The sequence below is a fragment of the Lentinula edodes genome (assembly GCF_021015755.1).
Source record: "Lentinula edodes strain Le(Bin) 0899 ss11 chromosome Unknown C8R40scaffold_2, whole genome shotgun sequence".
In the NCBI taxonomy this organism is placed as follows: Eukaryota; Fungi; Basidiomycota; class Agaricomycetes; order Agaricales; family Omphalotaceae; genus Lentinula; species Lentinula edodes.
Window position 1 is genome coordinate 696,369 of NW_025764308.1, and position 27,621 is coordinate 723,989.

A 27,621-nucleotide genomic window follows, 5' to 3' on the forward strand; every position below is an offset into this window, starting at 1 on the left:
CAAGATAATGACAGAGATATATTGAGTATTGTAGTCATAGGTAATAATAAGTAAACACATATCTGGTTCCAAGATAATGACAGAGAGGTCAAGATAAGGGACCAGGCTGTGGGGGTTTGGCTATTTATACATAATCTGATCTGCGAGAAATGATGATGTAATACTGTACAGTTTAGGGACAAAGAAGGTGGCGGAAGCCAGCAGAAGGAGAAGGGTAACAGGTGGATCAGTAATCGATGGGATTTGATAGTGATATAATTGTACAAGTAAGGGCATTGAAACGGTGAGAAAAGGAGAATGATAGGGGCTACATACTTCATGACAGAAACAGAGAGTAAAGGAAAATCTGTATGGTCAGCAGGTACAAAGGTACAGGGACTGGACCTATGTAAAGGGTGTGTGTTCAAAATATACCAAGCTGGGCTTTTGGTTGTTACGGAGCTGTTTAAATAGGTACAGGGAAGTTAACAAGGAAACATCGGGGGATCAAGTGAGCATAAAGTAGTAATCGAGATTAATGACTAATGGGGATAAGAGGTGGCACATGACATTTGGGGAGGTCCTGCAGCTCTAGTTTGGGGGTGGAAGCTATGGTGAGAGCCAAGAGTAGGGGAAAGTGAAGGAGGGGTACATAGGGGTGGAGCTTTGGTAAGAGTAGGAGGTCCCGAGGAGATGTTCAGGAGGGTTCGACAATAGGTAAAAGGAGTCAGGGCATGACACCTGCACACCAATCCAAAGAGACCTGTGGTTAATTTCCTTTAATATTGTTCAGTGTCTCTGAGTTCTTGCTTCAGGATGTGCACTCCTGTAACCACGAGGTTTGTGAGCATCATTATGTCGTATATCATGGTGTCCTGGATCTTCTGAACTGTGATGATACCTTCCATGCCGGTCTGTGCTAATAGAGGCTTGTGGGGGAGGGTAGGAGGAATAAGGTGTAGCCTGTGGTGGAAAGGTTTGGAAATCAGACCATATTCAAGTCATGAGCCAGAGATTCAATAAACAATGAAATACACAGAACTCACCATTTGTGTTTGGTTGCGATAATATTCTTGTCCTGAATTATACATAGCAGGATACCGAGGACTGCTAGGTTCACCAGAATAATGTCCTGTAGATGGATCCAGTTGATATATCTCAGAAGAGCCCGAAGCCCTTGAGCTAACAAAGTAACAGCAAATCAATATAAATACCAGAAGAGTTCTATGAGAAGCTAATTCACCCTATGCTGAAGTGTGTTCCATCATCCTCTAAAGAAGCTGTATTGACTGACCCTGACCTAGGATAGCATCCCGGCCCAGAGCTCCCTGTCATAACAGTTTGTCGGGATAGTGACAAGTTAGAGCCCATTTGAGTACTTGGTGGAAGCCCTTCAGTGGAAGTGTTTCTAGAGTTTGGGCTTATGAAATATAGTGTTTGTTGAGGGCCTGAAGATATATACAACCCAGAGGAGTTTTGAACATCTATCAAGTAGCATATTTAGTCAACTTGAAATTAGGATATCAGAGTCACACTCAGTACCTGGAAGACTCCCTTCTACAGAAGTGTTTCTAGAGTTTGGGTTGGCAATAAATAGCTCCTGTTGCAGGCCTGGAGGTATATGCAATGCAATAGACTGCTGAACATCTACACATATTTGATCAGTTTGACAGTGATAGAATACAGTCCAATTGAGTACCTGGGAAACTTGCCACAGTGGAAGTGTTTCTAGAGTTTGGATTGGCAACAAATAGCCTTTGTTGAGGGGTTTGGGGTATATATGATCCAGAAGAGTGCCAAACATCTATCATTAAGTGGCATCATTAGTCAGTTCAAGTTGCATTCACATTTTGTGTGTTACCAGTGTCAGCCAAATTGGATGTGTTCTGATGCAATTGATGAAGATAATCATTCTGAGAGCTTGGGGAAAGAAAACTTGTCAGCATCAATAATCACAATCTACATTATTTATTACTTACACAATTGATTCTGAAACCTCTGTTCTCAGGAATAATTCATGCCTCCTAGCCTCTTCCTCCTGCTTGATTCGCTCTGAGGTTGTCTATCAAAAAGAAAGATAAGTCATTTTCGATGATGATATATCTCTCCTCACCCAAACAGCTTTACCAAATATACCGGCAGACCCAGTTGCTCTTCTGACTCTGTATCTTGTCTTGAGGTTGAGGTTATCTTGTATCCTCTCCTTCGGATCCAATGCAGAAAGTAAGTGCTGATTGTCAGCAAGGCTGACACATAGGAAAACTTTAGAATCGATATCGATGTAATAAATGAAGGCATTAATTGACCTGCGGTTGTACAACTGATCAAGTTCCACTTGTTCTTGTGGTTTCAAGGATCCGAGAGTAGCATTATCATCTACAATGATTTTAGCATTTGCAATGTACTCCAAGTTTCGGTGAAGTTGTTTCGTTGTAGAAAATCGAAACATCGGTGTTGGAGGCGGCTTCTTGAATTCATCATGTTTGATTGGCGTAATGTCTACTGCGACTATATTTTCTGTCATGGGAAAGAACGATGGTCTCACAACACACTGCAAGTAAAATTTCCGCTCCTTTATATGTGGTAGACTAAGTATATGTCAATAAGCTTTGTGGGTGAACTAAATGAAGCTTTTGGAAGTCATTCACCTTGCATACATGCACACATCAATCCACGTTGTCTTCAAATACAAAGGTGTTTGCAGGATGATTATATGCAAATAGCTATACTGCCGCCGTCAATTCTTGAAATCAACTTGCTTGACATAATGCCTATGCCGACCTGATAGCGACTATATTTTCCAATGTATCGAAAGTAGTTTTTCACCTTCTAAGTTTTGTGGGCGGACTAGAAATGGAACTTTCCGAAGTCATCGACACGCATGCACACGTCCAACACATTGTCTTCGAATACAAGGGCTTTTGTGGGGCGATCGTGTGTGATAACTGCCAATAAGCTGTCAATGCTCTTCTTTATTATCTTGTCCTACCTAAGTGAAGTCGTTCCAGGAATATCGAGGGTCTCGCAAGTATTAGAAGTACCGTCAATGCAAAGTGTGGTCACCTTCCAATTCAGTCAATTGATCATATTCATTCTGAATGTTACAGTCATTTTCATTCCCGTGGCCATCTTTGTTCCACCGCATTCACACCGCGCAGCTGCCGCCTGTTATTTTTGACCAATCCATTCGAAGAAACAGTCACGGTAGACATTGCAATAGCAATCATAATGTAATGCGCACAAAGATCCCTACAAAAGAAATTGAAGTCAGAATATACGATGACCGATGCAATAAAACATTTACCACCTCACGATACTTAGGTATCATCATCCAGGTCATGGACATACAAAAATATGGGACGCTCCTGACCATCTGGGTACTTTGTAGGAGACCCTGAATACATCCAGTGTAGTTCAGGGGGTAAACGCCTCTGAGGTTGGGGCAGGGTAGGCAATGAGCGAGTCAAAAGACGATACTTTGTAAATCGTCGAATAAGTGCAGAAAGTTGATCAGTAAATTCGAACTGATGCAGGTTGCATGCCGCTGCCCTAACATTAAGAGTTCTTCGATGCTTTCGGACAACAGCATCGAATTGTATAACGACATCGTCAATTGTGGGTCGTTTGACCGGATCATCTTGGACCATGGAGTCAACAAGCGGTTTCAAAAAAGAAAATCGTTTACAAAGACTGGAATCTTTGCGCTAACGGTGTTTTTATCAGTTATGTTGACCTCTTGTAAAACAGTAACAGTACCTCTGTAAATTTTACCCGGATGAGATTACCGATATAGTATATATCAGTCGAGAAAGGATTAGCACTTTTGTACTTTGGTGCATGTTCAGGTGCCGACTTGTCACCTCCCCTCAATATTCTTTCCAATGGGGGGACTGTGCTTTTGCTACTGTACATATGAGAAAGGCCAAAATCAATCAGATAGTATTTCGGCCAAAATTGCATTCGGAACCCAACACGCTTAGCTGCGCGAAATGGGTCATTTCTTGCCTGCCAAGGATCTAGGGTATTCCAGCCTTGAGGATACATTTGAGAGCCGTCCATCATGATGTTCATCTCTGTGCAGTCGCTGGTTGGTCGTAAGAAAATCTGAGAATACTCACAACATGTGCAACATACCCATGGGCAACAAGATGTTCATGCATGAATTGGATACCCTGGTCATTATTTCAGTCAGAAATATACAAGGTTTCCTAGATATAGCATACTTCGAATAATTGTTGTATGAATGCAATGACTTCCCCCACGGTGTCGAATTGTGGGTTATCAAATGGCCTCAAAACCGGCATAACAATCAAGTCCATTTCACTGTCTGGTACCGGAAAGACGTCGTAGATAGGGATACAGTGGTTGCGAGGATCTGAAGCCATAGATTTGCTGGAGAAATACATGCCAATCTTAACTTCCTGTGGATGGATTATTCGTGATACTGCCTTGAGCAAAACAGGTTTATTGTCAGATATCCGCACAGCGTCCATTATTGATCCCTGTAAGAATAGAATAAATAAGACTGTAATCCAGATCATATAGAAGTTATTCCGCTCAACGTATAAGGAGACCTCTTCCGCATTGAACATAGCCTCCGTCCAGGGTAGAGGCTGGGGTGGGGGTCGGTTTGGCTGATATCGTGCCCGTAACCTATAGCCCACGTTTTCTAACCATCTTGCATTGTCCACCCAGAATTGTTCAGCCTGATTGATCGCATAGGGAGCTACTAGACTCTCTGCAGACTTGGAAGATTCAGCGGAAAAGCAGCAAGTCATGTACACGAATAATGAAGGTTGCGAAGAAAGAGTTGCGTTTAACGTAGGCCCTACAAATTCTGTCAACGGGCCGGAGAATACCGACTGCTGCATAATGGAGGACGCGTTCCCTTGTTTTTCTCAGTTGTTCTTGTGAAACGAATGAGTGCGATCTGCTGGGGTCACAGACGAGGTTCTTTGGCTGAAAGTTTCCAGATCTCGAGGTCTGTACCCTCTGTGATCTTTGCTCTAAATCGGATTTCTCGTCTGTTCTTATTATTGTTGAATATGTATGTGTCGGCAAGTCTGAACATGGCCGTTCACAAATTAAATAAGCCAGGCCTTCGTATGTGGTCAGTTCATGTATGTAGCCAGAACTGTTTGGTTGACGTTAGGTCTACAGCGACTAAGTTTCTTGGCATGGGGAAAGAACAATGTGTTTACAACATACTGTGAGTAGATTTTCAACACCTTTATATGCGGTAGCCTACGCATATGTCAATGAGTTTGGTGAATGAACTGAGTCGAGCTTTCGGAACCATACTCCAAGTCATTCACTAGTACTGTCAATGCACACACATCAAACCCGTTGTCTTTGGATACAAGGGCTTCTGTGGGTCGTTTATGTGCGATCGTTATACCACTGCCCCATCAATTCTCTTTTTTGTTACCTTGTCCTACCTCAATGTAGCAGTCTTTGCATTCCGGTTATATTATTTAACACATGTCTTAAAATCACCGTTGAAGCAAAGCGGTGTCACCATCCAGATTGATTTAAGACGCTCTCTGAATATCGACACTGGTCCGTTTCTACGGTCATCTTTGTTCTACCTTGTTCTACCCGGGTTCTACCACAATGAAACCACACAGCTCACACATTGTTTTTTGACTATCCATTCTGGAGACATTAAGCAAGCTTTTTTTTCTTACTTTTTCCCTCCCTCTACCTCTACGTACTGCTATAGATAAGCCTCACTGCTTCCATGCCAAGATACCAGATATGATATCCTTCAGCTCTTTGCGTCCCTAGGTTTCGACCGTGATCTTTGTCTATCTCATTATAGCCAAATTATTCTATTTTTCTTTGGTTTTGTACAAATGTGCCGAACATTGTAAATTTGAATCATTCACTTCGTTACATGCGATTGTGGGCCACCGCGCGCAACTCATTTTTGTGATTATTTCAAGCACGGAGTTTTACGACGTAATGCTTACTGTTGCATCCCTTCAATCTCACTACATATCAATAGTTACAAGTTAACAAGTAAGAGGTGGAAATGTATCAAAATATTGCACCGCCTCTAATTTTGAAGATAGACATTGCCTTACTACGAATATGGTGTACCCTCTAGATAGGAAAGGTATGTTCTTTCAATAAACAGCTCAGAATACTGCATCATGAGTATGAAGGTATGGAGGCACAAGGCGCCAACTAAGGGGGTTTGCCCCAACAAGCTGTGAACCCTGCTGTAGCACACGGTGCGAGCAAAGCGGGCCACCGTGGCGAAGGCACGGGTGCTAAAGCTTGTATTCTTTAAAACGATACAACACATAGATACTTAGCTCCTAATCCATAAGCAAGATTATGCCAGACCGGTTTGCGCTAGTGCGTCTCGAAGAGCCACACCGGAATCATCGATGGACCGCAAGAAACGTAGTAGCTCTCGACATAGTTGCCAATCTTTCTCCTCCATGGCACTCTTCAGGAGCCGGATCGCATCCACATTCTTCTCATCTAGCTGTTCTAAATTATGCAAGACCAGTAGATACGAACCTGCGGTCTTCAATCTATGAGATTGCAGGCAGGTCTGAAGAATACCATTAATTGATCTGTGCAGCCTAGAGGAAACAAACAGAACACGGACCTCGAAAAGTGTTTTGGGATTCCCCACAACATCGAATAGCCGCCGCCAGCGAGTCATTTCAGTCTTGCGTGCACATCCAACTACAACATCCAACGCGGCGTCGAAATAGTCCAGGAATTCGACGACTTTTGGGAGGACCTCTTGACTATCAGACCCGCTATCTAACTCTAAGTCTGTCTCATGTTCAACGACATCGTGCAGCAATATCTCGAGTGCATGTGCAAAGTACACGAGATCTTGGTAATGAGAGGCAAAGACAACCGCGTCTTTGACTTGAGAGGCTTCTAGATGTGATCGAAGGATGTGGTGTAGAAACAGATGTGACTGCAACAAACTGTATGAGAAGCTGACAAGAAGACTTCGCCAAGGACTCACACTCGTCGCATGTCGAAACATAACAAAGGGAAGGTTTGACCGAGCGGCGACTTCGTGTTCAGCGCCAATGATAATTCCTTTATCCATCAGGACCGCTACAGCAACGCCTCAGAGGCAGAAACCAAATAGTGAACAACGACATACATAACGGATAGAATTCAAGTGGGATGTTGACACTCTCCTTGACACTCTCTGGATTTTCATTCTGATCTTGTGTTGCAGGAGCCTCGATCGCCAAAGCGTTGAGCCACACGCGAATTCCTCTGCCGTCAAAAGCCCACAGCGAGTTTTCCAGGGCGGCGATACCTCGAAGATGTATCCAACAGAATTCAATACGCTCCGCAAATATTTGCATGTCATACTTGACTTCTTGTTTTGCGGACTGTAGAAATTTGTTAGCGTTGCCAAAGAAGCATTGAACTTATTTAGATATGAACCTTTCTAGGTCGCAGGAGGACAAGCTGGCCTCCAACAACCATGAGCACAGTCGCAACAGCAAGATCGTTGACAGGATCTCCGAGTTCTAAAGGAATGGAGGTTTAGGCAAGCTTCTTCCTAGTAAAAGAATGAATTTAAGACATACGTTTTTGAGCACTTGGTATCATCCAACTTAGCATTCTTACTGCGCTAGGAGTTGCTATGACTCCATTAAAGGTGATACTTCCACAAAGGTGAAGCTTAATGGTATCGGCAGTCGGGATAATCAAGAAATGGAAGAGGGTGTTGTCGGCACAGTACACGAGGAGAGAGTTGTCCACTAAGGACAGTATGATAACCGGAGAAGGCATGACCTCGCGATGCAGAACATTTTGGTTGCTTAGCTCTAGGTCTCGGGAATAAAGTCTTATCTGGGTAGGCGATAATAGGTTCAAAAAGTCACAGCGACAATGACCTAGAGTTACTATACCTGATGCGTTTTGGATACTTCCACCGCTGCAACCAACATGATGAAACCAAAGTAACCCTCCCTGAACCGAAAACGCTTGTTCTTGCACTGGATCGGTGAATAACTTCCATCTACCTGAGCTAGCACTGTAATGGACAAGGCCCCGCCGACCGGCGATGGCAATTAAGCGCCCATCCGAGCTTAGAGAGGAATATCGTATAGGCCAGTTCGCCGCGAGGTAGCTTTGAGGGACCTAAGAAAGTGGAGCCATTAGAGCGACTTCAAATCCGTGATCAAGAGAAGTTTGCCTTGATATGCTGCCAGACGTCTGATTCCGGATTAATGATGCTGATATCGGGTTGGTCTGCACCGCGATATACCAGAGCACGATCTTCGAGTTGTAAGAAGGCGTACCGCGTGTTGTCCTACCAATACAATACATTGACATACAAGACTAGAATTATCGAAGGAAGAACATACAGGAGAATGCTGGCCAGTTGTAGCGCTTTTCGCGAAGGGGATTACGAATAGTTGTTCATCGATAGCTATTCCGAGAGTAAGTGACTGGTTGACTGCATCGAGGTTCCAGGTCACATACATTTCAAAGAAGGTTGAGCGAGCACAATCAACTCGAAATTTCCGGGTGCCCAAAACTAATCTGCTTGAGCTGTGGTCATGCACAGATAGCAGGAACTGCACTTACAAGATCGACTACGCCATTCATGAAAGTATCTTGGAATCTGTTTGCAGATAGCCGTGAATTTAACAAAATTCAGCACTTCTTAAGAATGGGACGCACTTTTGTTCGTCCACATCCTCGACACCAAAACCAGATACCAAACATCTGCCACCAACGCTGAACAATCCCCAGCCATGCTGCCAGCCAACAGCCAAGACATATCCATCCGAGCTCCATTCCATTGAGCATACACGTCCAGTCCGTCGATTGAACGGATTGTGTATCTCGATCTGTTGTGAAGTCGGTACAGCACCTTCGTCAGCAGGGAAAGTGGTATACTGAATACCGCCTCTGATGAACAATGACTACCGGTGATCCGCACGAGAAAAAGGACACATACTCACCCGAGCATGCCAACCGCAATCAACGAGAACTTCGCATTGATGACTAGTCGAACCGCACGCCTGGGTTCAAAGTAGACCGAGCCGTGTTCTTCCGGTTCAACACGCCTTTGTTTCTGCACCCAACGAGGGGTCTCGAAGTCGTGTATACACGTACCCATCCATACATTCCGTGACCCATCAGCAAAACGGGGATGGTCAAGCTTTTGCGTTTGAAGTTGGTGGCTTTCGGACAGGTTGATGTTTGAAGCATTCTTGGAATCACTAGGTAGTTCTTCTGACGAAGGTTCGTCATTCCGAATGAGGTATACAATATACGCCCTTCCGTCAGATGCAATCCAGCTTTCTACACCGGTATTTCGATCGTGTAGAATTTGTGAGATTGTGACTACGAGAAAATTTAGTTGATATCGAGACGGTGGAATATCGAGGCAGACCTTCAGGCTCAACTAACCACCCGAAATCGCCATCATTGATTATCCATTGGTCATAATTGTCAAGTTTCCTCCGCCTCGTTCCATACTCCTCTTCGTCAGATCCTCGTTCCCCCACGACTTCTTCTGATGCTGGCCAAGGTATTCGCTGTATCGCTGGTGGATTCTGCGTGGAAAACATGACAGACTGCTTCCGAGGAGATACGCTAATGAAATTTCAGACAATGTGCTTATTGAAAGACGCTTCACACACCTAATTAGGGTTCCTTCCACTCGAATGACCCCTTCAAATTGTAAGCTCACACTACTCAAAGGGAACGCTTCTCCGGGACCAGCCAAGAAATTTCTCTGAGCGTTTGTTGAGAGAGGAGGAGCTTGATAGATGGTTTCATCTGGATGAAATATGACAGTCACAAGTACAAGATACGAGTCGGAAGTCTGTGGTAATGTCAGATCGGTGCTTCGAATAGAAAAACCGTCATGTTCAGACCTTGATAACAATACGAGATCCATCTGGGGACCAATGTGCCTCTATATTCTCTCCATGGTCGATGATAGATATCGGAGTACGCGAAAGAAATGCAAGATTTGCTGAAGGCTAACACATCGTCGATATTGAGGTTTTACGCAATATGATATGTTGGACGTACTCGAACGCGCCAGATTGAGATACCGTTTCTTGTAAGTGTACAAAACAGTGATTTACGTGGACTTGGGCATATTGTGAGGACATTTTCCGGGGGAATATTAGGGAGAGCCGGAACTATCGAAAGTCGCCTTGCTGTGGAAGTGGGGAAGTACATTATTGGGAGGAACAGGCTCCCTGTGACGCTGATATACTGCCCATTAATTGCAGGTGGTGAGAGGAAACCCGGTAATACTCTGAGTCCGGTTTGGTGGTGGTAATAAACTGAAATGCACTAACGGGCCTAAAGCGTTTTTCTTGGTTTTTTCATTCCGTGGAATTCTCAGTTCTGGCAACATACATGAACTGACCACATACAAAGGCCTAGCTTATTTAATTTGTGAACGGCCATGTTCAGACTTACCGACACGTATTCAACAATAATAAGATCAGACGAGAAATCCCATTTGCAAAGATCACAGAGGGTACAGAATTCAAACCTCGAGATCTGGAAACCTTCAGCCAAAGAACCTCGTCTATGACCCCAGCAGATCGCACTCATTCGTTTTACAAGTACAACTGAGAAAAACAACGGAACGCGTCCTCCATTATGCAGTCGGTATTTTCCGGCCCGTCGACAGAATTTGTAGGTCCTAGTACGTTAAACGTAACTCCTTCTTCGCAACCCCCATTACTCGTGTACATGACTTGCTGCTTTTCCGCTGATTCTTCCAAGTCTGCAGAGAGTCTAGTAGCTCCCTATGCAATCAATGAAGCTGAGCAATTCTGGGTCGACAATGCAAGATGGTTAGAAAATGTGGGCTTCAGGTTACGGGCACGGTATCAGCCAAACCGACCCCCACCCCAGCCTCTACCATGGACAGAGGCCATGTTCAACGCGGAAGAGGTCTCTTTATACGTTGAGTGGAAGCCTCTCTACACGATCTGGATTACAGTCTTATTTATTCTTATAGGGATCAATAATGGACGCTGTGCGGATATCTGACAATAAACCTGTGATGCTCAAGGCAGTATCACGAATAATCCATCCACAAGAAGTCAAGATTGGCATGTATTTCTCCGACAAATCCATTGCTTCAGATCCTCGCAACCACTGTATCCCTATCTACGATGTCTTTCCAGTACCAGACAGTGAAATGGACTTGATCGTAATGCCGGTTTTGAGGCCATTTGAGAACCCACAATTCGACACCGTGGGGGAAGTCATTGCATTCATACAACAATTACTCGAAGTATGCTATATCTAGGGACCCTTGTATATTTCTGACTTCAAAAAAAACCAGGGTATCCAATTCATGCATGAACATCTTGTTGCACATGGGTATGTAAAATACTTCGCAAACATTCTCAGGTTTTCTTACGCAAACAAGCGACTGTACAGAGATGAACATCATGATGGATGGCTCTCGAATGTATCCTAAAGGCTGGAATACCCTAGATCCTTGGCAGGCAAGAGAAGACCCATTTCGCGCAGCTAAGCGTGTTGGGTTTCGAATGCAATTTTGGCCAAAATACTATTTGATTGATTTTGGCCTTTCTCATATGTACAGTAGCAAAAGGACAGTCCCCCCATTAGAAAGAATATTGAGGGGAGGTGACAAGTCAGCACCTGAACACGCACCAAAGTACAAACGTGCTAATCCTTTCTCAACCGATATATACTACATTGGTAACCTCATCCGCGAAAACTTTACAGAGGTAATGTTATTTTTGTTATTGTTTTTCAACAAAGGGCGAAATAACTGATAAAAACACAGCGTAGGAATTCCAGTCTTTGTAAACGATTTTCTTTTTTGAAACCGCTCGTCGACTCTATGGTCCAAAATGACCCAGTCAAACGACCCACAATCGACGACGTTGTCATGCAATTTGATGCTGTTGTCCGAAAGAATCGAAGGCATCTCAAATTTAGGGCAGCGGCATGCGACCTGCAACACTATCAATTTACTGATCAAATTCCTGCACTTTTTCGACGATTTACAAAGTACTTTGTTATGAGACGTTCGTTACCTGTCTTGCCACACCCTGAAAGGCATCTGTCACCTGAACTAACCTGGATGTATTCGGGGTCACCCACAGAGTACCCAGAAGGTCAGGAGCGTCCCATGTTTTTATATATACATGATTTGGATGATGATACCTGAATGCTGTGAGTAATAAACGTCTTATTGCATTGGTCATCTTATATTCTGACTCCTGTTTGCGTAGCGATCTTTTTGCATGTTATATTATGACATCAACTCGATGTCTACAGAATGGACAGTCAAAAAATAAGATCTATGAGCCGTGTGGTTACATTGTGGTAGAACGAAGATAGCTCTATAAATGGAATTGTGTCGACATTCATGGTGCACGTCCGTCTGGTTGATTTCATTGGTCTGAAGAGTGACCATACTCTGCTTTCATCTTCGACAGTGATTCTAAGACTTGTGCAGTAATATCACCCGGAATGCAAAAACTTCTAAATTAAAGGAGGACAAGGTAACAAAGAAGAGCATTGATAGCGGCAGTAATATAGCGATCGCACATGAATGACCCACAAAAGCCCTTGTATCCGAAGACAACGTGTTTAATGCATGCATTGACAGTGGATCCTTGACATATGGTTCGAAGGGTTTGATTTAGTTCACCCACAAACTTTATTGACACATGCTTAGGCCACCCCATATAAAGGGGTCGAAAATCTATTCTCAGTATGTTGTAAACACATTTTTCTTTCCCCATGTCAAAAGACTTGGTCGCTGTAGAAATAACAACCAACCATGATGAATTCAAAAAGCCGCCTGTGACACCGATGTTTCAAATATCTATGCGGAAACAACTTCGCCGAAACTTGGTATACATTGGGGATGCCAAAAACATTGTAAATGAAAAAGCAGCACTTGGATCTCTGAAACCACGAGAACAAGTGGAACTTAATCAGTTGTACAACAGCAGGTCAATCCGCTCACTCATTTACTATGCTTGATTCTAAAGTTTTCCTTTCTGTCAGCCTTGCTGCCAACCAACACTTAATTTCTGTAGTGGGACCAAAGGAGAGGATACAAGATAACCTCAACCTCAAGACAAGATCTAGACTAAGAAAAGCAACTGAGGATGCTGGTATATTTGGTCATGCTGTTTGGGTAAGGGGGGATATGTCAGAATTGAAGATAGCTTACTCTTGTTTTTGTTTTTGTTAGACCACTTCAGAGCGAATCAAGCGGGAGGAAGAGGCTAGGAAGGTGGAAGCTGAGCGTGAAAATTTCATGAGAAGGGAGTTCGAATCAACCCTGTAAGTATAAGTATCACTAATCTCTGTTGTGATATTACCAATGCTGATTACAAGTTTTCATTCCCCAAGCTCTTCCCATGGTGATCATCATCCACATCGGCATCAGAACATGGCCAATCCAGCTGACACTGGTACATACCATACACGAACTATGAATATTCCTGATTGAAGATGCAACTTGATGATAGATGCTCGGCACTCTTTTGGATCGTATATACCCCCAAGCCCTCAACAGAGGCTATTTGTTGCCAACCCAAACTCTAGAGACACTTCCACTGCAGGAAGTTTGCCAGGTACTCAACTGGACTGTAATTTGTTACTCTCAAGCTGATTAAATATGTGCAGATGTCCGGCAGTCTGTTGGATCACATATACCACCCGGCCCTCAACAGGGGCTATTTATTGCCAACCCAAACTCTAGAAGTACTTCTGTTGAAGGAAGTTTTCCGGGTACTGAGTGTGACTCTGATTTTCTAATCTCAAGTCTACTAAATATGCTACTTGATAGATGTTCGACACTCTTCAAGGTTACATATACCTTCAGGCCCTCAACAAACAGCCTTTGTCATGAACTCAAACTCTAGAAACACTTCCACTGAAGGGCTTCCACCAAGTACTCGGAACATGAACTCAAACTCTAGAAACACTTCCACCGAAGGGCTTCCACCAAGTACTCGGATGGGTTCCAACTTGTCACTATCCCAACAAACTGCTATAACAGGGAGCTCTGGGCTGGGAAACTATCCTAGGTCAGGGTCAGTCAATACAGCTTCTTTAGAGGATGATGGAACACACTTCAGCATAGGGTAAATTAGCTTCTCATAGAACTCTTCTGGTATTTATATTGATTTGCTGTTACTTTGTTAGCTCAAGGGCTTCGGGCTCTTCTGAGATGTATCAACTGGATCCATCTACAGGACATTATTCTGGTGAACCTAGCAGTCCTCGGTATCCTGCTATGTATAATTCAGGACAAGAATATTATCGCAACCAAACACAAATGGTGAGTTCTGTGTATTTCATTGTTCATTGAATTTCTGGCTCATGGCTTGAATACGGTCTGATTTCCAAACCTTTCCACCACAGGCTACACCTTATTCCTCCCACCCTCCCCCACAAGCCTCTACCAGCACAGACCGGCACGGAACATATCATCACAGATCAGAAGATCCTGGACACCATGATATACGACATGATGATGCTCACAAACCTCGTGGTCACAGGAGTGCGCATCCCGAAGCAAGGGCTCTGTTAAGATCATGTACACCGTGTAACCGTGCCAAGGCCACAGGGTGTCTAAGTGCGGAAGACGAATGGGACAGTAGTGAAGTTATTAACAACACCGCCGTTACGCCGTTAGTCCCCGGAGAGCGAGAGTAGAGAGAGAGGAGCTAAGTAGCAGCCAGGTCGGAGCGGCGGTATCGCCGATGACGAGGAGCGGACCAGAGAACGTTAAAGTCCTAAGGTCGAGGAGAACGTACTTCGAGGCGTTGAACCTGAAGACTTAGAGGAGAGTTAAGTTGGAAAGGGAGATCTAAGTTGATAATTAAACTGAGGAACTACGGTAGCGTACAGGCAGTATTTATATCTACGGATCGGCGCAGCGGTGCGGAGCGCCAGACTAACTACTAGGAGCTATACGAGTAGTACCTGCAGGGTAGAGTAAAAGACAATAAGAAGGGACTAGAACGAAAGGGTATGTGTAGCGAGAAAGAACAATAAGAGTGAGATAACAATAAGGAGCAGATCTTCGGAATCCCGAACGGCGGAATGGAGGCCCGCGGCATGGACTTGACAGTATCCCCCTCTTAGGCTTGAGCCCTCGAAAGCCATTAATACCGGTAGTTGGTTAGTCACCAAGGAAAAAATTTTAAAGGCCGTCAGGATCGGGGATTTGGCCCTTCAGTCAGCAGGAAAATTTTCAAAAGCCGTTAGTACCGGGAATTGGCGTTAGTCATCAGTGAAAATTTTCGGTTCACCGTACACCCCGTACAACTCGAAGGAAAATTTTCGCTGGTCCGTGCGCAGTTTTTTGTCCTATAAAAGGCCCAGGGTTTTGCCGCTAAGGCCCTAACTTTTCCAAAAATCCTAAGTCCACCAGCATGTCGACCAGCCGCACCATTACCACTACAAGCAACAAATCTTCTACCGCCGGACCTTCGAGGTCGCGACCGGCTCCTCCTCCACCCATTGGCCTCACCGTTCCCAACGAGCCTGGAGAAGACGACGACGATGACGTGGAAGAAGACGACGACGAAGCTATCCGGCGGGCGGAGGAGAAGGTCCGCCGGATGAAGGCACGGAAAGCGGCGGCGGCGGCTAAGAAGAAGGCCGAGGAGGAGGCGGTCAGGAAAGCCGCAGAGGAAGCTCAGAGGAGGAAGGAAGCAGCAGCGCGAGAGTTGGAGGAACGCCGGCGGAAGATGGCGGAGGCGGCTACCGCCCGTAGTCGACGTGGGTCTTCGCCCGGAGAAAGTTCGGTTTCCCCACAACGGCCGGTGGTAGAAATTCGAAAGGACAAAGGCAAAGGCAAAAACAAGGCCCAGGTGAGTAACGAACCCTTAGACGTTAATCCCGTATGACGGCGGCGACGGGGACGACGATGACGATGACGAAGACGATAGAGCTCCCTGCGAACGATGCAGGAGCAAAAAGATCTCTTGCCAGATGCAGGCTGGTAAGAGGAGCTCTATCATTTGCAAACCCTGCCACGACGCAAAGGTACGATGCTCGTATTCCGGGCGGCCCTCGACGGTGAAGCGAGAGGGGGGAGGAAATCCGCTTGGCGAGCGGATAGCCGTCCTTGAGAGCCAGATGGCTCAGTTGCTCGCCGACAACCGTCAACTCCGAGACGGTCAGATCAAGGCGAATACATACCATCGCCACATGGTCCGGAAGTTGGAGTGGTTAGTGACGGATGCCAACAGGAGAAGGAAGACGCCCCCTGAATTGCCGGAGGCCGGGCCATCGGCACCTTCGAAGAAGAGAAGGAGGGTAGTAGACAGTGATGAGGAGGAAGAAAAGGAGATTGAAGGGGAGATGGAGAAGGAGGGGGAAGAAGTGGAGTTGGAGGGAGAAGAAGAGGAGAACGACGAACCGGCGCCGAAGAAGGCCCGGTCGGACAAAGGGAAGGAGAAGGAGAGGGAGAGGGCAGAGTAGGGTAGTTTCGGACATCGGACATCGGCCTTCCGGCCTTCTTCTTGTAATCTTCTTGTAACCCTGCCCGCTTTGTATAGTTTTGTTTTTGGACTTGTGTATATAAAAAAAATATGTTAACTCGATTTTGAAATCAGAAAGCGAATGGGCCGCGAAGCGGCGGAAGAATTAATTAGTTCGAAGTGTAAGTAGTTGTAAATGTAAATGAAATATAAGTGAAAAATACATTGAAGGGAAAGTAAGCAATTAAGAGAAAGAGATAAACACTCAATTTACTATCATCATGTTTATCCTCTAAACGCACAAAGTAAACTTCGGCGGAGCACGGCGGAAACGGGGGAAAGGAAATAAAATGTTTTTTTGTGTGATCAGGGTCCAGGTTTCAAAGGGTATCGAGCGTGGAATGCGGGTACCAGTTCATCCGCATGTAATTCATCAGCAGCAACCCAGGAGAATTCATCGTCGGTACCTTCGTAACCGGCCCACCGAATATAGTAACGTAGAGGACAACGCTTATACCTTCTGTCCAGTTTAGAGTCCAGGATCTCGGCAACGTTGTACTCCTCTTCACCATCAACTTCAATTGGAGGTGGAGGAGATTGAGTACGATTCGGGAAAGGATTCGGCGTAACCGGCTCCAGCTGTGAGACGTGGAAGACCGGGTGAATGCGGCGAAGATAATCCGGGAGCTTGAGCTCGTAAGACAGAGTACCAGGTCGACTGATGACCTTGAAAGGACCAAGATATTTTTCTGAGAATTTTTCAGTAGGACGAGTAGAACGAATGTGCTTAGCAAGAACGAATACTTCGGAGCCGATCGGGAACTCCGGGTGCGAGATTCTCTTCCTGTCAGCTTGTTCCTTGTAACGAGACTGAGCTAAAAGGATTTCCTCTCGAAGGAAGACGTGGAGTTCATCAAGGTTGACGACGAAGTCTCTAGCTAGGTCAGACTTCATATCGACCTCGGGCCGAACGGTGATGTTTGGGTGGTATCCTTTGTTAGCGAAGAATGGAGTAATACCAGTGGAAGCATTGGGAGCGTTGTTATAGGCGAACTCGGCGATCGGGAGTAGAGGAGACCAGTCATCCTGTTGGTAGGAGCAATAGATCCTGATGTACTGCTCGAGAGTCTGGTTGACACGCTCAGTTTGCCCATCGGCTTCCGGATGGTATCCAGAGGTATAGTGAAGTTCCATGGAGAGCGCTTTACCGAGAGCCCGGAAAAACGCCGAAACAAATTCAGAACCACGATCAGAAGTGACATGATTAGGGACACCATGTTTAGAGAAGACGTGAATAACAAAAAGCTCAGCTAGTTGTTCAGAAGTAATGGTGTCGTGAGTTGGAATAAAGATAGCTTGCTTGGAAGATCGATCCACAACGACGAGAATAGCGGTAAAGCCATTCGACATTGGCAGTTGCTCAATGAAGTCCATGGAGATGGAATCCCATGGTCGGACCGGAACCGGCAAAGGCTTCAACAACCCGTAAGGCCGATGACGGCGAGGTTTGTTGCGCCCACAGATAGTGCAAGAGGTAACGTAGTCACGTACGAAGTCTCTGACCTTGGGCCAGGTGTACTGACGACGTACAGCTTCTAGAGTGCGGTTCTGGCCGAAATGACCGGAGAGTGGATGATCATGGAAGTAGCGGAGAACTTGAAGGCGAAGATCGCCGTGATTAGGAACATAAATACGGTCATCAAGGCGTAGTAGCTTGTCGCTACCTAAGCTCCAACGTTCATTGGAAGGATCTTTAGCAAGTTCCAGACCAGCAATGGAGCTCGGATCGGCGGAAAGGGCGAGGATGATTGCTTGGTGTAGGGCTTCGATATCCATGATAATCGAGGCTCGTAAAACGGGGCCTTCCAGGAAGGTAGCTCGAAGAGACGCAGTGAGTTGTTCGTTAGTAAAGATAGGACGAAAGTTGTGAGGGTTCACTTGGGCGTAGCCGATATCCCCCTCTTTAGGGTAGACGTCCCAGCGTCTAGTTATGGAATCAGGTTTCTCGCCGAGTTTCCCCGGTCGGAAGCGAATGACCATATTAAATTGATGTAAAAATTCTGACCATCGGACCTGACGGCGTGTGAGAATCTTGGTAGTAGAGAAATACTCAAGATTTTTGTGATCGGTGACGACGTCCACCGGATCACCCGAGCCTTCCAGATAATGACGCCAAGCTTTAAAGGCCTCGAAGATGGCCAGTAGCTCTTTGTCGTGTGTATCATAGTTGAGTTCCGCCGCATGAAGCGTTCTGGAAAGGAAGGCTAGAGGATGAATTTCACCGTCAGCATATTGGATGGAAAGAATAGCCGCAATGGCGTAATCGGAAGCGTCAGTTTCCACAATAAGTGGGCGATTCGGCTCCCAATGGGCCAGTATCGGCGCAGAAGTAAAAGCAGTCTTGAGATTTTCGAAGGCCTCTTGACAGCTGCTGTCCCAGATCCAGGACGCGCCTTTTCGGGTAAGCCGAGTCATCGGCACAACGATATCACTATAATTATAAATAAAACGACGATAGAAGTTTGCAAAACCCAGGAAGGACTGGATGTCCTTAACCTTCCTCGGAACCGGCCACTCTAGAACGGTCTGAACTTTCTCCTTGGACATAGTCAATCCGTCGGGAGAAAGAATATAACCCAAATACTCCACAGTATCCATATTGAATTCGCACTTGTCGGAGTTGGCGTAAAGCCGATGTTTCCGTAACCGCCGAAGAACCTCCTTGACGTGTTCTCGGTGTTCTTCTGGCGTATCAGAGTAGATTAGAATATCGTCAAGATAGACAATAACACAGACATCGAGCATGTCAGAGAAGATGTCATTAACAAACCGCTGGAAAGCCGCAGGGGCGTTCGTAAGGCCGAACGGCATGACCTTCCATTCGTAAGAGCCGTAGCGGGTCCGAAAGGTGGTTTTCCATTCGTCACCTTCAGCGATTCTGACTAGATGATAAGCGTGAGCGAGATCCAATTTGGTGTATATTTTAGCTCTTTTCGGAGCGTCGAGAAGATCTGATATGAGTGGGAGTGGGTAACGATCCTTTTTGGTGATACGATTGAGTCCACGGAAATCGACGCAAAGGCGAAGTTTGCCGTCTTTCTTCGGGACAAAAAGGACCGGAGCGCCGTGAGGAGAGGATGATGGGGTGATGGCACCAGTAGCCAGCTGTTTGTCAATAAAGTCTTTAAGGGCGATTAACTCCTTTTCAGACAAAGGATAAATACGGCCGAGGGGCGGCGAAGCGCCCTCTTCCAAGTCAATCTTCAAGTCGTAAGGTCTGTGTTCAGGAAGTGAATCTGCAGCAATCTCGTCGAAGACGTCTGCAAACTCTGCGTACTCTTCTGGAATAGAAGGATGGAGTGGAGGGACAGTAGGAGTGGTGGAAGAGCGGTCGGCGGCGCGGGCCGCGACCTCTGAGTGGATAGCACGAAGTAAAATAGGTTCCATACCAGCGTCCTTGCAAGCCCTGTTAAAGACTGCAGCACTGACAAGTGCAATGTCGACCTCGGGAGTTTCCAGTTGAGCAGCGAATTGAGAGACCGTAGGATAAGAATAGATGGGTTCAAAGGGGAATTTGGACGAAAGGGGCTTGGCCCGTAAAGTCCGAGAGCGGGAGCGAGAGCGAGAGCGAAGTGAGTCCCCAGGAGGGGTCTCCAGAATTGTCGGTGAAACCGACGGCGAAAGTTCCGGTAGCGGAACAGCGACCTTTGCAACAACGGGGTTGATAGCAGAAGGCACAGACGTCTGTGGAGAATCAAGGTGTGAAGTGTTACGGAACGTAATGTTTCGAGATGCCCAGTCAATCAACGGATTGTAGCGGGATAAGAAACTGTAACCTAATACTGCTTTACAGGATGAATCTAAATGTGTAACATAAAAGGGTAATAGAAGCAGCTCGCCGGAAGGGAACCGAACGGCGATATTCGCCATATCGGTAATGGGTTTAGAAGATAATGAACCATCAAAGAGACGAAGATTAACAGGAGAGATTTTGGTCGTAGGAATAGAATTTTGTGAAACATAACGAGTATCAATGAAAGAGTCAGTAGAACCAGAATCAACAAGAGTAGGAAATTTGAGAAGAGCAGAGATAGGTTCGGCCGGCGCGGCCGAATCGGACAAAGGAAATTCAGTAGTTAATGATATGACAAGAGATCGTTCAATGGAAGAAAGAGCGGACGCGTTGAGATATAACTCCCCAGGTGAGGTACGAACCTGATCAACGCAGCTCCCGTTTCGTACCGGGGAACAAGAGCTGCGGACTAGTTTTCCGATTCCTCTTCAACAACCTCGACGGTTGCTTCGGGGGTTTCTTCAACCTCGGCAGCACGGCCCTTCGATTCTCGGGCCTTTCGCTTATTGCAGTCAGCAATCTGATGCTTACCACCGCAGAAGAGACAAAGGTTGTTCTTCATCCTTCTTTCCTTCTCAGAGGGAAGGACTTTCCCATCTGCACCAAGATGGTTGAAAGCGGGGCGCTGACCGCCGGATTGACCGGAGTTCGAAGAGTTCTGGGGCTTACCATTGTTGTTAGGCTTACCACCAGAGAAGGGTTTAGGCTTCGGCGTGAACGGCGCCGAAGAACCAGATGGCTGAGAGTTGTTTTGCTGGTTAGTAGAACCAGTCTTGAAGTCCGAGGAACCCTTCTTCGGGTTCCGAGCAACAAAAGGCTTACCAGCCTCGCGCTTCCTAGTTTCCTCGCGTTTCCAATAACGATTGTCAATGCGAAGAACCTCTTGACGGTAATCGGCGAGCGTCGCCGGCTCGGGCAAACGCGCCATTTCGTCCTTGATGCGCTCAGCTAAGCCTCGTCCATAAGCCCATTTCAGGGCAGCAGAATCCCAGTTGGTACTAGCAGCCAGGGTGTTGAACCGGATATTGTATTTCCGGATGTTCTCGGTTTCCTTCATCTTCAGATTACCGAGAGAATCTTCGGCCTCGCCTTGGGCGTCGTAAACGCCGAAATTGTCCTGAAGCTCCTTTACCAGGGCCTTGAAGGAGGACGTCCAGGCCGGCAGCGAGTCGAGATCCGGATCGAGGATATCAGGGACAAACCATTCTTTGGCTGACCCACTGAGATAGGAAAGGGTGTAGTTCACCTTCCGTTGGTCGGTGAAGTACTTGGGACGGTCATTGAAGACCAGGGCGAGATTGACGAAGAACGTCTTGAGTTTTCGGGGATCCGAACCGTCGAAGACCTCTGGCTCCTTGACCTTGCTCTTGGATTCAGAGCTGTCAGAAGGGCGGCCGAGAGCGGCGAGGACGGTACCAAGGGTCTCAATGGAACCCTTGAACCCCGAGAGGAGTTCCAACATAGCACGTTGCTCGTTGGGGATGTCAGGAGATATGGGAGAGCGAGGTCCACCAGGTCCACCAGGACCGCCGGGACCGCCGGGACCACCAGGACCACCAGGTCCACTGGGGTCACCAGGTTCACCACGCGGTAAACCGCCGGAATCGTTATCCAGATCGTCGTTGTTATTATCGGCGCCCGGATCGTCGGGGTCGACAGGAGGGTCTTGATCATCGTGATCACCGGTGTCCAAATCGAAGTGAGGAGGTGGGTCACGAGGAGATTCAGAAGCAGCGCGACGTTGGGGTTGTTTACCCGTACGGCGGGCTATGGCTTGGAGGATTGGGGAATCAATTCGAGTAGTAGACCGGCCCCGAGCCGGAGCGACCACGGGGGGTTGTCCACGGCGAGGAGTCAGGACTTGGACAGGTTGTCCGTCACCAGTATACAAGGTGCTGTACTCAAATTGTTGTTCTTCTTCCATGGCTTCAGGAAGAGTCGACGTAGTAGGAACTGTGGCTGGACCGAAACCGCGATTACGGCGACGTGGTTGACCAATAGCAGAGATAGAGTCGGAGAATGGGGCAAATGATTGAGCTGTAGTGAAGAAAGTGTTTTCTTCGGAGTTAGCTCTAGATTGAGCTCGAGTTTTCGGAGGCATAAAAAATGATATGTCAGTACGACGTTAACGGATTGAGTTTAATTATACTGTTAAGATCATGTACACCGTGTAACCGTGCCAAGGCCACAGGGTGTCTAAGTGCGGAAGACGAATGGGACAGTAGTGAAGTTATTAACAACACCGCCGTTACGCCGTTAGTCCCCGGAGAGCGAGAGTAGAGAGAGAGGAGCTAAGTAGCAGCCAGGTCGGAGCGGCGGTATCGCCGATGACGAGGAGCGGACCAGAGAACGTTAAAGTCCTAAGGTCGAGGAGAACGTACTTCGAGGCGTTGAACCTGAAGACTTAGAGGAGAGTTAAGTTGGAAAGGGAGATCTAAGTTGATAATTAAACTGAGGAACTACGGTAGCGTACAGGCAGTATTTATATCTACGGATCGGCGCAGCGGTGCGGAGCGCCAGACTAACTACTAGGAGCTATACGAGTAGTACCTGCAGGGTAGAGTAAAAGACAATAAGAAGGGACTAGAACGAAAGGGTATGTGTAGCGAGAAAGAACAATAAGAGTGAGATAACAATAAGGAGCAGATCTTCGGAATCCCGAACGGCGGAATGGAGGCCCGCGGCATGGACTTGACAGTATCCCCCTCTTAGGCTTGAGCCCTCGAAAGCCATTAATACCGGTAGTTGGTTAGTCACCAAGGAAAAAATTTTAAAGGCCGTCAGGATCGGGGATTTGGCCCTTCAGTCAGCAGGAAAATTTTCAAAAGCCGTTAGTACCGGGAATTGGCGTTAGTCATCAGTGAAAATTTTCGGTTCACCGTACACCCCGTACAACTCGAAGGAAAATTTTCGCTGGTCCGTGCGCAGTTTTTTGTCCTATAAAAGGCCCAGGGTTTTGCCGCTAAGGCCCTAACTTTTCCAAAAATCCTAAGTCCACCAGCATGTCGACCAGCCGCACCATTACCACTACAAGCAACAAATCTTCTACCGCCGGACCTTCGAGGTCGCGACCGGCTCCTCCTCCACCCATTGGCCTCACCGTTCCCAACGAGCCTGGAGAAGACGACGACGATGACGTGGAAGAAGACGACGACGAAGCTATCCGGCGGGCGGAGGAGAAGGTCCGCCGGATGAAGGCACGGAAAGCGGCGGCGGCGGCTAAGAAGAAGGCCGAGGAGGAGGCGGTCAGGAAAGCCGCAGAGGAAGCTCAGAGGAGGAAGGAAGCAGCAGCGCGAGAGTTGGAGGAACGCCGGCGGAAGATGGCGGAGGCGGCTACCGCCCGTAGTCGACGTGGGTCTTCGCCCGGAGAAAGTTCGGTTTCCCCACAACGGCCGGTGGTAGAAATTCGAAAGGACAAAGGCAAAGGCAAAAACAAGGCCCAGGTGAGTAACGAACCCTTAGACGTTAATCCCGTATGACGGCGGCGACGGGGACGACGATGACGATGACGAAGACGATAGAGCTCCCTGCGAACGATGCAGGAGCAAAAAGATCTCTTGCCAGATGCAGGCTGGTAAGAGGAGCTCTATCATTTGCAAACCCTGCCACGACGCAAAGGTACGATGCTCGTATTCCGGGCGGCCCTCGACGGTGAAGCGAGAGGGGGGAGGAAATCCGCTTGGCGAGCGGATAGCCGTCCTTGAGAGCCAGATGGCTCAGTTGCTCGCCGACAACCGTCAACTCCGAGACGGTCAGATCAAGGCGAATACATACCATCGCCACATGGTCCGGAAGTTGGAGTGGTTAGTGACGGATGCCAACAGGAGAAGGAAGACGCCCCCTGAATTGCCGGAGGCCGGGCCATCGGCACCTTCGAAGAAGAGAAGGAGGGTAGTAGACAGTGATGAGGAGGAAGAAAAGGAGATTGAAGGGGAGATGGAGAAGGAGGGGGAAGAAGTGGAGTTGGAGGGAGAAGAAGAGGAGAACGACGAACCGGCGCCGAAGAAGGCCCGGTCGGACAAAGGGAAGGAGAAGGAGAGGGAGAGGGCAGAGTAGGGTAGTTTCGGACATCGGACATCGGCCTTCCGGCCTTCTTCTTGTAATCTTCTTGTAACCCTGCCCGCTTTGTATAGTTTTGTTTTTTGGACTTGTGTATATAAAAAAAATATGTTAACTCGATTTTGAAATCAGAAAGCGAATGGGCCGCGAAGCGGCGGAAGAATTAATTAGTTCGAAGTGTAAGTAGTTGTAAATGTAAATGAAATATAAGTGAAAAATACATTGAAGGGAAAGTAAGCAATTAAGAGAAAGAGATAAACACTCAATTTACTATCATCATGTTTATCCTCTAAACGCACAAAGTAAACTTCGGCGGAGCACGGCGGAAACGGGGGAAAGGAAATAAAATGTTTTTTTGTGTGATCAGGGTCCAGGTTTCAAAGGGTATCGAGCGTGGAATGCGGGTACCAGTTCATCCGCATGTAATTCATCAGCAGCAACCCAGGAGAATTCATCGTCGGTACCTTCGTAACCGGCCCACCGAATATAGTAACGTAGAGGACAACGCTTATACCTTCTGTCCAGTTTAGAGTCCAGGATCTCGGCAACGTTGTACTCCTCTTCACCATCAACTTCAATTGGAGGTGGAGGAGATTGAGTACGATTCGGGAAAGGATTCGGCGTAACCGGCTCCAGCTGTGAGACGTGGAAGACCGGGTGAATGCGGCGAAGATAATCCGGGAGCTTGAGCTCGTAAGACAGAGTACCAGGTCGACTGATGACCTTGAAAGGACCAAGATATTTTTCTGAGAATTTTTCAGTAGGACGAGTAGAACGAATGTGCTTAGCAAGAACGAATACTTCGGAGCCGATCGGGAACTCCGGGTGCGAGATTCTCTTCCTGTCAGCTTGTTCCTTGTAACGAGACTGAGCTAAAAGGATTTCCTCTCGAAGGAAGACGTGGAGTTCATCAAGGTTGACGACGAAGTCTCTAGCTAGGTCAGACTTCATATCGACCTCGGGCCGAACGGTGATGTTTGGGTGGTATCCTTTGTTAGCGAAGAATGGAGTAATACCAGTGGAAGCATTGGGAGCGTTGTTATAGGCGAACTCGGCGATCGGGAGTAGAGGAGACCAGTCATCCTGTTGGTAGGAGCAATAGATCCTGATGTACTGCTCGAGAGTCTGGTTGACACGCTCAGTTTGCCCATCGGCTTCCGGATGGTATCCAGAGGTATAGTGAAGTTCCATGGAGAGCGCTTTACCGAGAGCCCGGAAAAACGCCGAAACAAATTCAGAACCACGATCAGAAGTGACATGATTAGGGACACCATGTTTAGAGAAGACGTGAATAACAAAAAGCTCAGCTAGTTGTTCAGAAGTAATGGTGTCGTGAGTTGGAATAAAGATAGCTTGCTTGGAAGATCGATCCACAACGACGAGAATAGCGGTAAAGCCATTCGACATTGGCAGTTGCTCAATGAAGTCCATGGAGATGGAATCCCATGGTCGGACCGGAACCGGCAAAGGCTTCAACAACCCGTAAGGCCGATGACGGCGAGGTTTGTTGCGCCCACAGATAGTGCAAGAGGTAACGTAGTCACGTACGAAGTCTCTGACCTTGGGCCAGGTGTACTGACGACGTACAGCTTCTAGAGTGCGGTTCTGGCCGAAATGACCGGAGAGTGGATGATCATGGAAGTAGCGGAGAACTTGAAGGCGAAGATCGCCGTGATTAGGAACATAAATACGGTCATCAAGGCGTAGTAGCTTGTCGCTACCTAAGCTCCAACGTTCATTGGAAGGATCTTTAGCAAGTTCCAGACCAGCAACGGAGCTCGGATCGGCGGAAAGGGCGAGGATGATTGCTTGGTGTAGGGCTTCGATATCCATGATAATCGAGGCTCGTAAAACGGGGCCTTCCAGGAAGGTAGCTCGAAGAGACGCAGTGAGTTGTTCGTTAGTAAAGATAGGACGAAAGTTGTGAGGGTTCACTTGGGCGTAGCCGATATCCCCCTCTTTAGGGTAGACGTCCCAGCGTCTAGTTATGGAATCAGGTTTCTCGCCGAGTTTCCCCGGTCGGAAGCGAATGACCATATTAAATTGATGTAAAAATTCTGACCATCGGACCTGACGGCGTGTGAGAATCTTGGTAGTAGAGAAATACTCAAGATTTTTGTGATCGGTGACGACGTCCACCGGATCACCCGAGCCTTCCAGATAATGACGCCAAGCTTTAAAGGCCTCGAAGATGGCCAGTAGCTCTTTGTCGTGTGTATCATAGTTGAGTTCCGCCGCATGAAGCGTTCTGGAAAGGAAGGCTAGAGGATGAATTTCACCGTCAGCATATTGGATGGAAAGAATAGCCGCAATGGCGTAATCGGAAGCGTCAGTTTCCACAATAAGTGGGCGATTCGGCTCCCAATGGGCCAGTATCGGCGCAGAAGTAAAAGCAGTCTTGAGATTTTCGAAGGCCTCTTGACAGCTGCTGTCCCAGATCCAGGACGCGCCTTTTCGGGTAAGCCGAGTCATCGGCACAACGATATCACTATAATTATAAATAAAACGACGATAGAAGTTTGCAAAACCCAGGAAGGACTGGATGTCCTTAACCTTCCTCGGAACCGGCCACTCTAGAACGGTCTGAACTTTCTCCTTGGACATAGTCAATCCGTCGGGAGAAAGAATATAACCCAAATACTCCACAGTATCCATATTGAATTCGCACTTGTCGGAGTTGGCGTAAAGCCGATGTTTCCGTAACCGCCGAAGAACCTCCTTGACGTGTTCTCGGTGTTCTTCTGGCGTATCAGAGTAGATTAGAATATCGTCAAGATAGACAATAACACAGACATCGAGCATGTCAGAGAAGATGTCATTAACAAACCGCTGGAAAGCCGCAGGGGCGTTCGTAAGGCCGAACGGCATGACCTTCCATTCGTAAGAGCCGTAGCGGGTCCGAAAGGTGGTTTTCCATTCGTCACCTTCAGCGATTCTGACTAGATGATAAGCGTGAGCGAGATCCAATTTGGTGTATATTTTAGCTCTTTTCGGAGCGTCGAGAAGATCTGATATGAGTGGGAGTGGGTAACGATCCTTTTTGGTGATACGATTGAGTCCACGGAAATCGACGCAAAGGCGAAGTTTGCCGTCTTTCTTCGGGACAAAAAGGACCGGAGCGCCGTGAGGAGAGGATGATGGGGTGATGGCACCAGTAGCCAGCTGTTTGTCAATAAAGTCTTTAAGGGCGATTAACTCCTTTTCAGACAAAGGATAAATACGGCCGAGGGGCGGCGAAGCGCCCTCTTCCAAGTCAAT

General features: G+C 47.1%; 5 protein-coding genes across 5 annotated transcripts; 2 read left to right on the forward strand and 3 right to left on the reverse strand.

Moving 5' to 3' along the window:
- Window positions 1-768: 768 nt before the first annotated feature.
- C8R40DRAFT_1165302 (uncharacterized protein) lies at window positions 769-2,503 on the reverse strand (the record flags this gene model as incomplete). Its single annotated transcript, XM_046230669.1, has 8 exons — window positions 769-942; window positions 1,026-1,161; window positions 1,223-1,463; window positions 1,522-1,626; window positions 1,679-1,783; window positions 1,841-1,899; window positions 1,959-2,041; window positions 2,093-2,503. 8 exons carry the CDS (start codon window positions 2,501-2,503, stop codon window positions 769-771), a joined length of 1,314 nt encoding a protein of 437 aa, XP_046091427.1.
- Window positions 2,504-3,296: 793 nt separating this feature from the next.
- Window positions 3,297-4,520, reverse strand: C8R40DRAFT_1033979 (uncharacterized protein; the record flags this gene model as incomplete). The annotated part of the gene is made up of 4 exons (XM_046223381.1): window positions 3,297-3,683; window positions 3,736-4,063; window positions 4,114-4,151; window positions 4,242-4,520. The coding sequence occupies 4 exons, from the start codon at window positions 4,518-4,520 to the stop codon at window positions 3,297-3,299; spliced, it is 1,032 nt and encodes a 343-aa protein (XP_046091428.1).
- A 1,799-nt stretch (window positions 4,521-6,319) lies between these two features.
- On the reverse strand, window positions 6,320-10,287 carry C8R40DRAFT_1079830 (RIC1-domain-containing protein; the record flags this gene model as incomplete). Its single annotated transcript, XM_046227057.1, has 17 exons — window positions 10,027-10,287; window positions 9,867-9,974; window positions 9,630-9,814; window positions 9,380-9,582; window positions 8,946-9,330; window positions 8,662-8,892; window positions 8,566-8,602; window positions 8,461-8,515; window positions 8,343-8,407; window positions 8,171-8,287; window positions 7,921-8,115; window positions 7,560-7,824; window positions 7,414-7,499; window positions 7,121-7,358; window positions 6,977-7,071; window positions 6,602-6,925; window positions 6,320-6,544 (listed from the first exon to the last, which is right to left on the reverse strand). The coding sequence occupies exons 1-17, from the start codon at window positions 10,177-10,179 to the stop codon at window positions 6,320-6,322; spliced, it is 2,967 nt and encodes a 988-aa protein (XP_046091429.1). The 5' UTR covers window positions 10,180-10,287.
- A 688-nt stretch (window positions 10,288-10,975) lies between these two features.
- Window positions 10,976-12,166, forward strand: C8R40DRAFT_1243321 (uncharacterized protein; the record flags this gene model as incomplete). Its single annotated transcript, XM_046233587.1, has 4 exons — window positions 10,976-11,215; window positions 11,306-11,343; window positions 11,393-11,720; window positions 11,780-12,166. Exons 1-4 carry the CDS (start codon window positions 10,985-10,987, stop codon window positions 12,164-12,166), a joined length of 984 nt encoding a protein of 327 aa, XP_046091430.1. The 5' UTR covers window positions 10,976-10,984.
- A 578-nt stretch (window positions 12,167-12,744) lies between these two features.
- Window positions 12,745-14,676, forward strand: C8R40DRAFT_1165307 (uncharacterized protein; the record flags this gene model as incomplete). The annotated part of the gene is made up of 9 exons (XM_046230670.1): window positions 12,745-12,959; window positions 13,015-13,147; window positions 13,205-13,296; window positions 13,366-13,427; window positions 13,485-13,589; window positions 13,642-13,746; window positions 13,805-14,102; window positions 14,164-14,299; window positions 14,383-14,676. The coding sequence occupies 9 exons, from the start codon at window positions 12,745-12,747 to the stop codon at window positions 14,674-14,676; spliced, it is 1,440 nt and encodes a 479-aa protein (XP_046091431.1).
- Window positions 14,677-27,621: the final 12,945 nt, after the last annotated feature.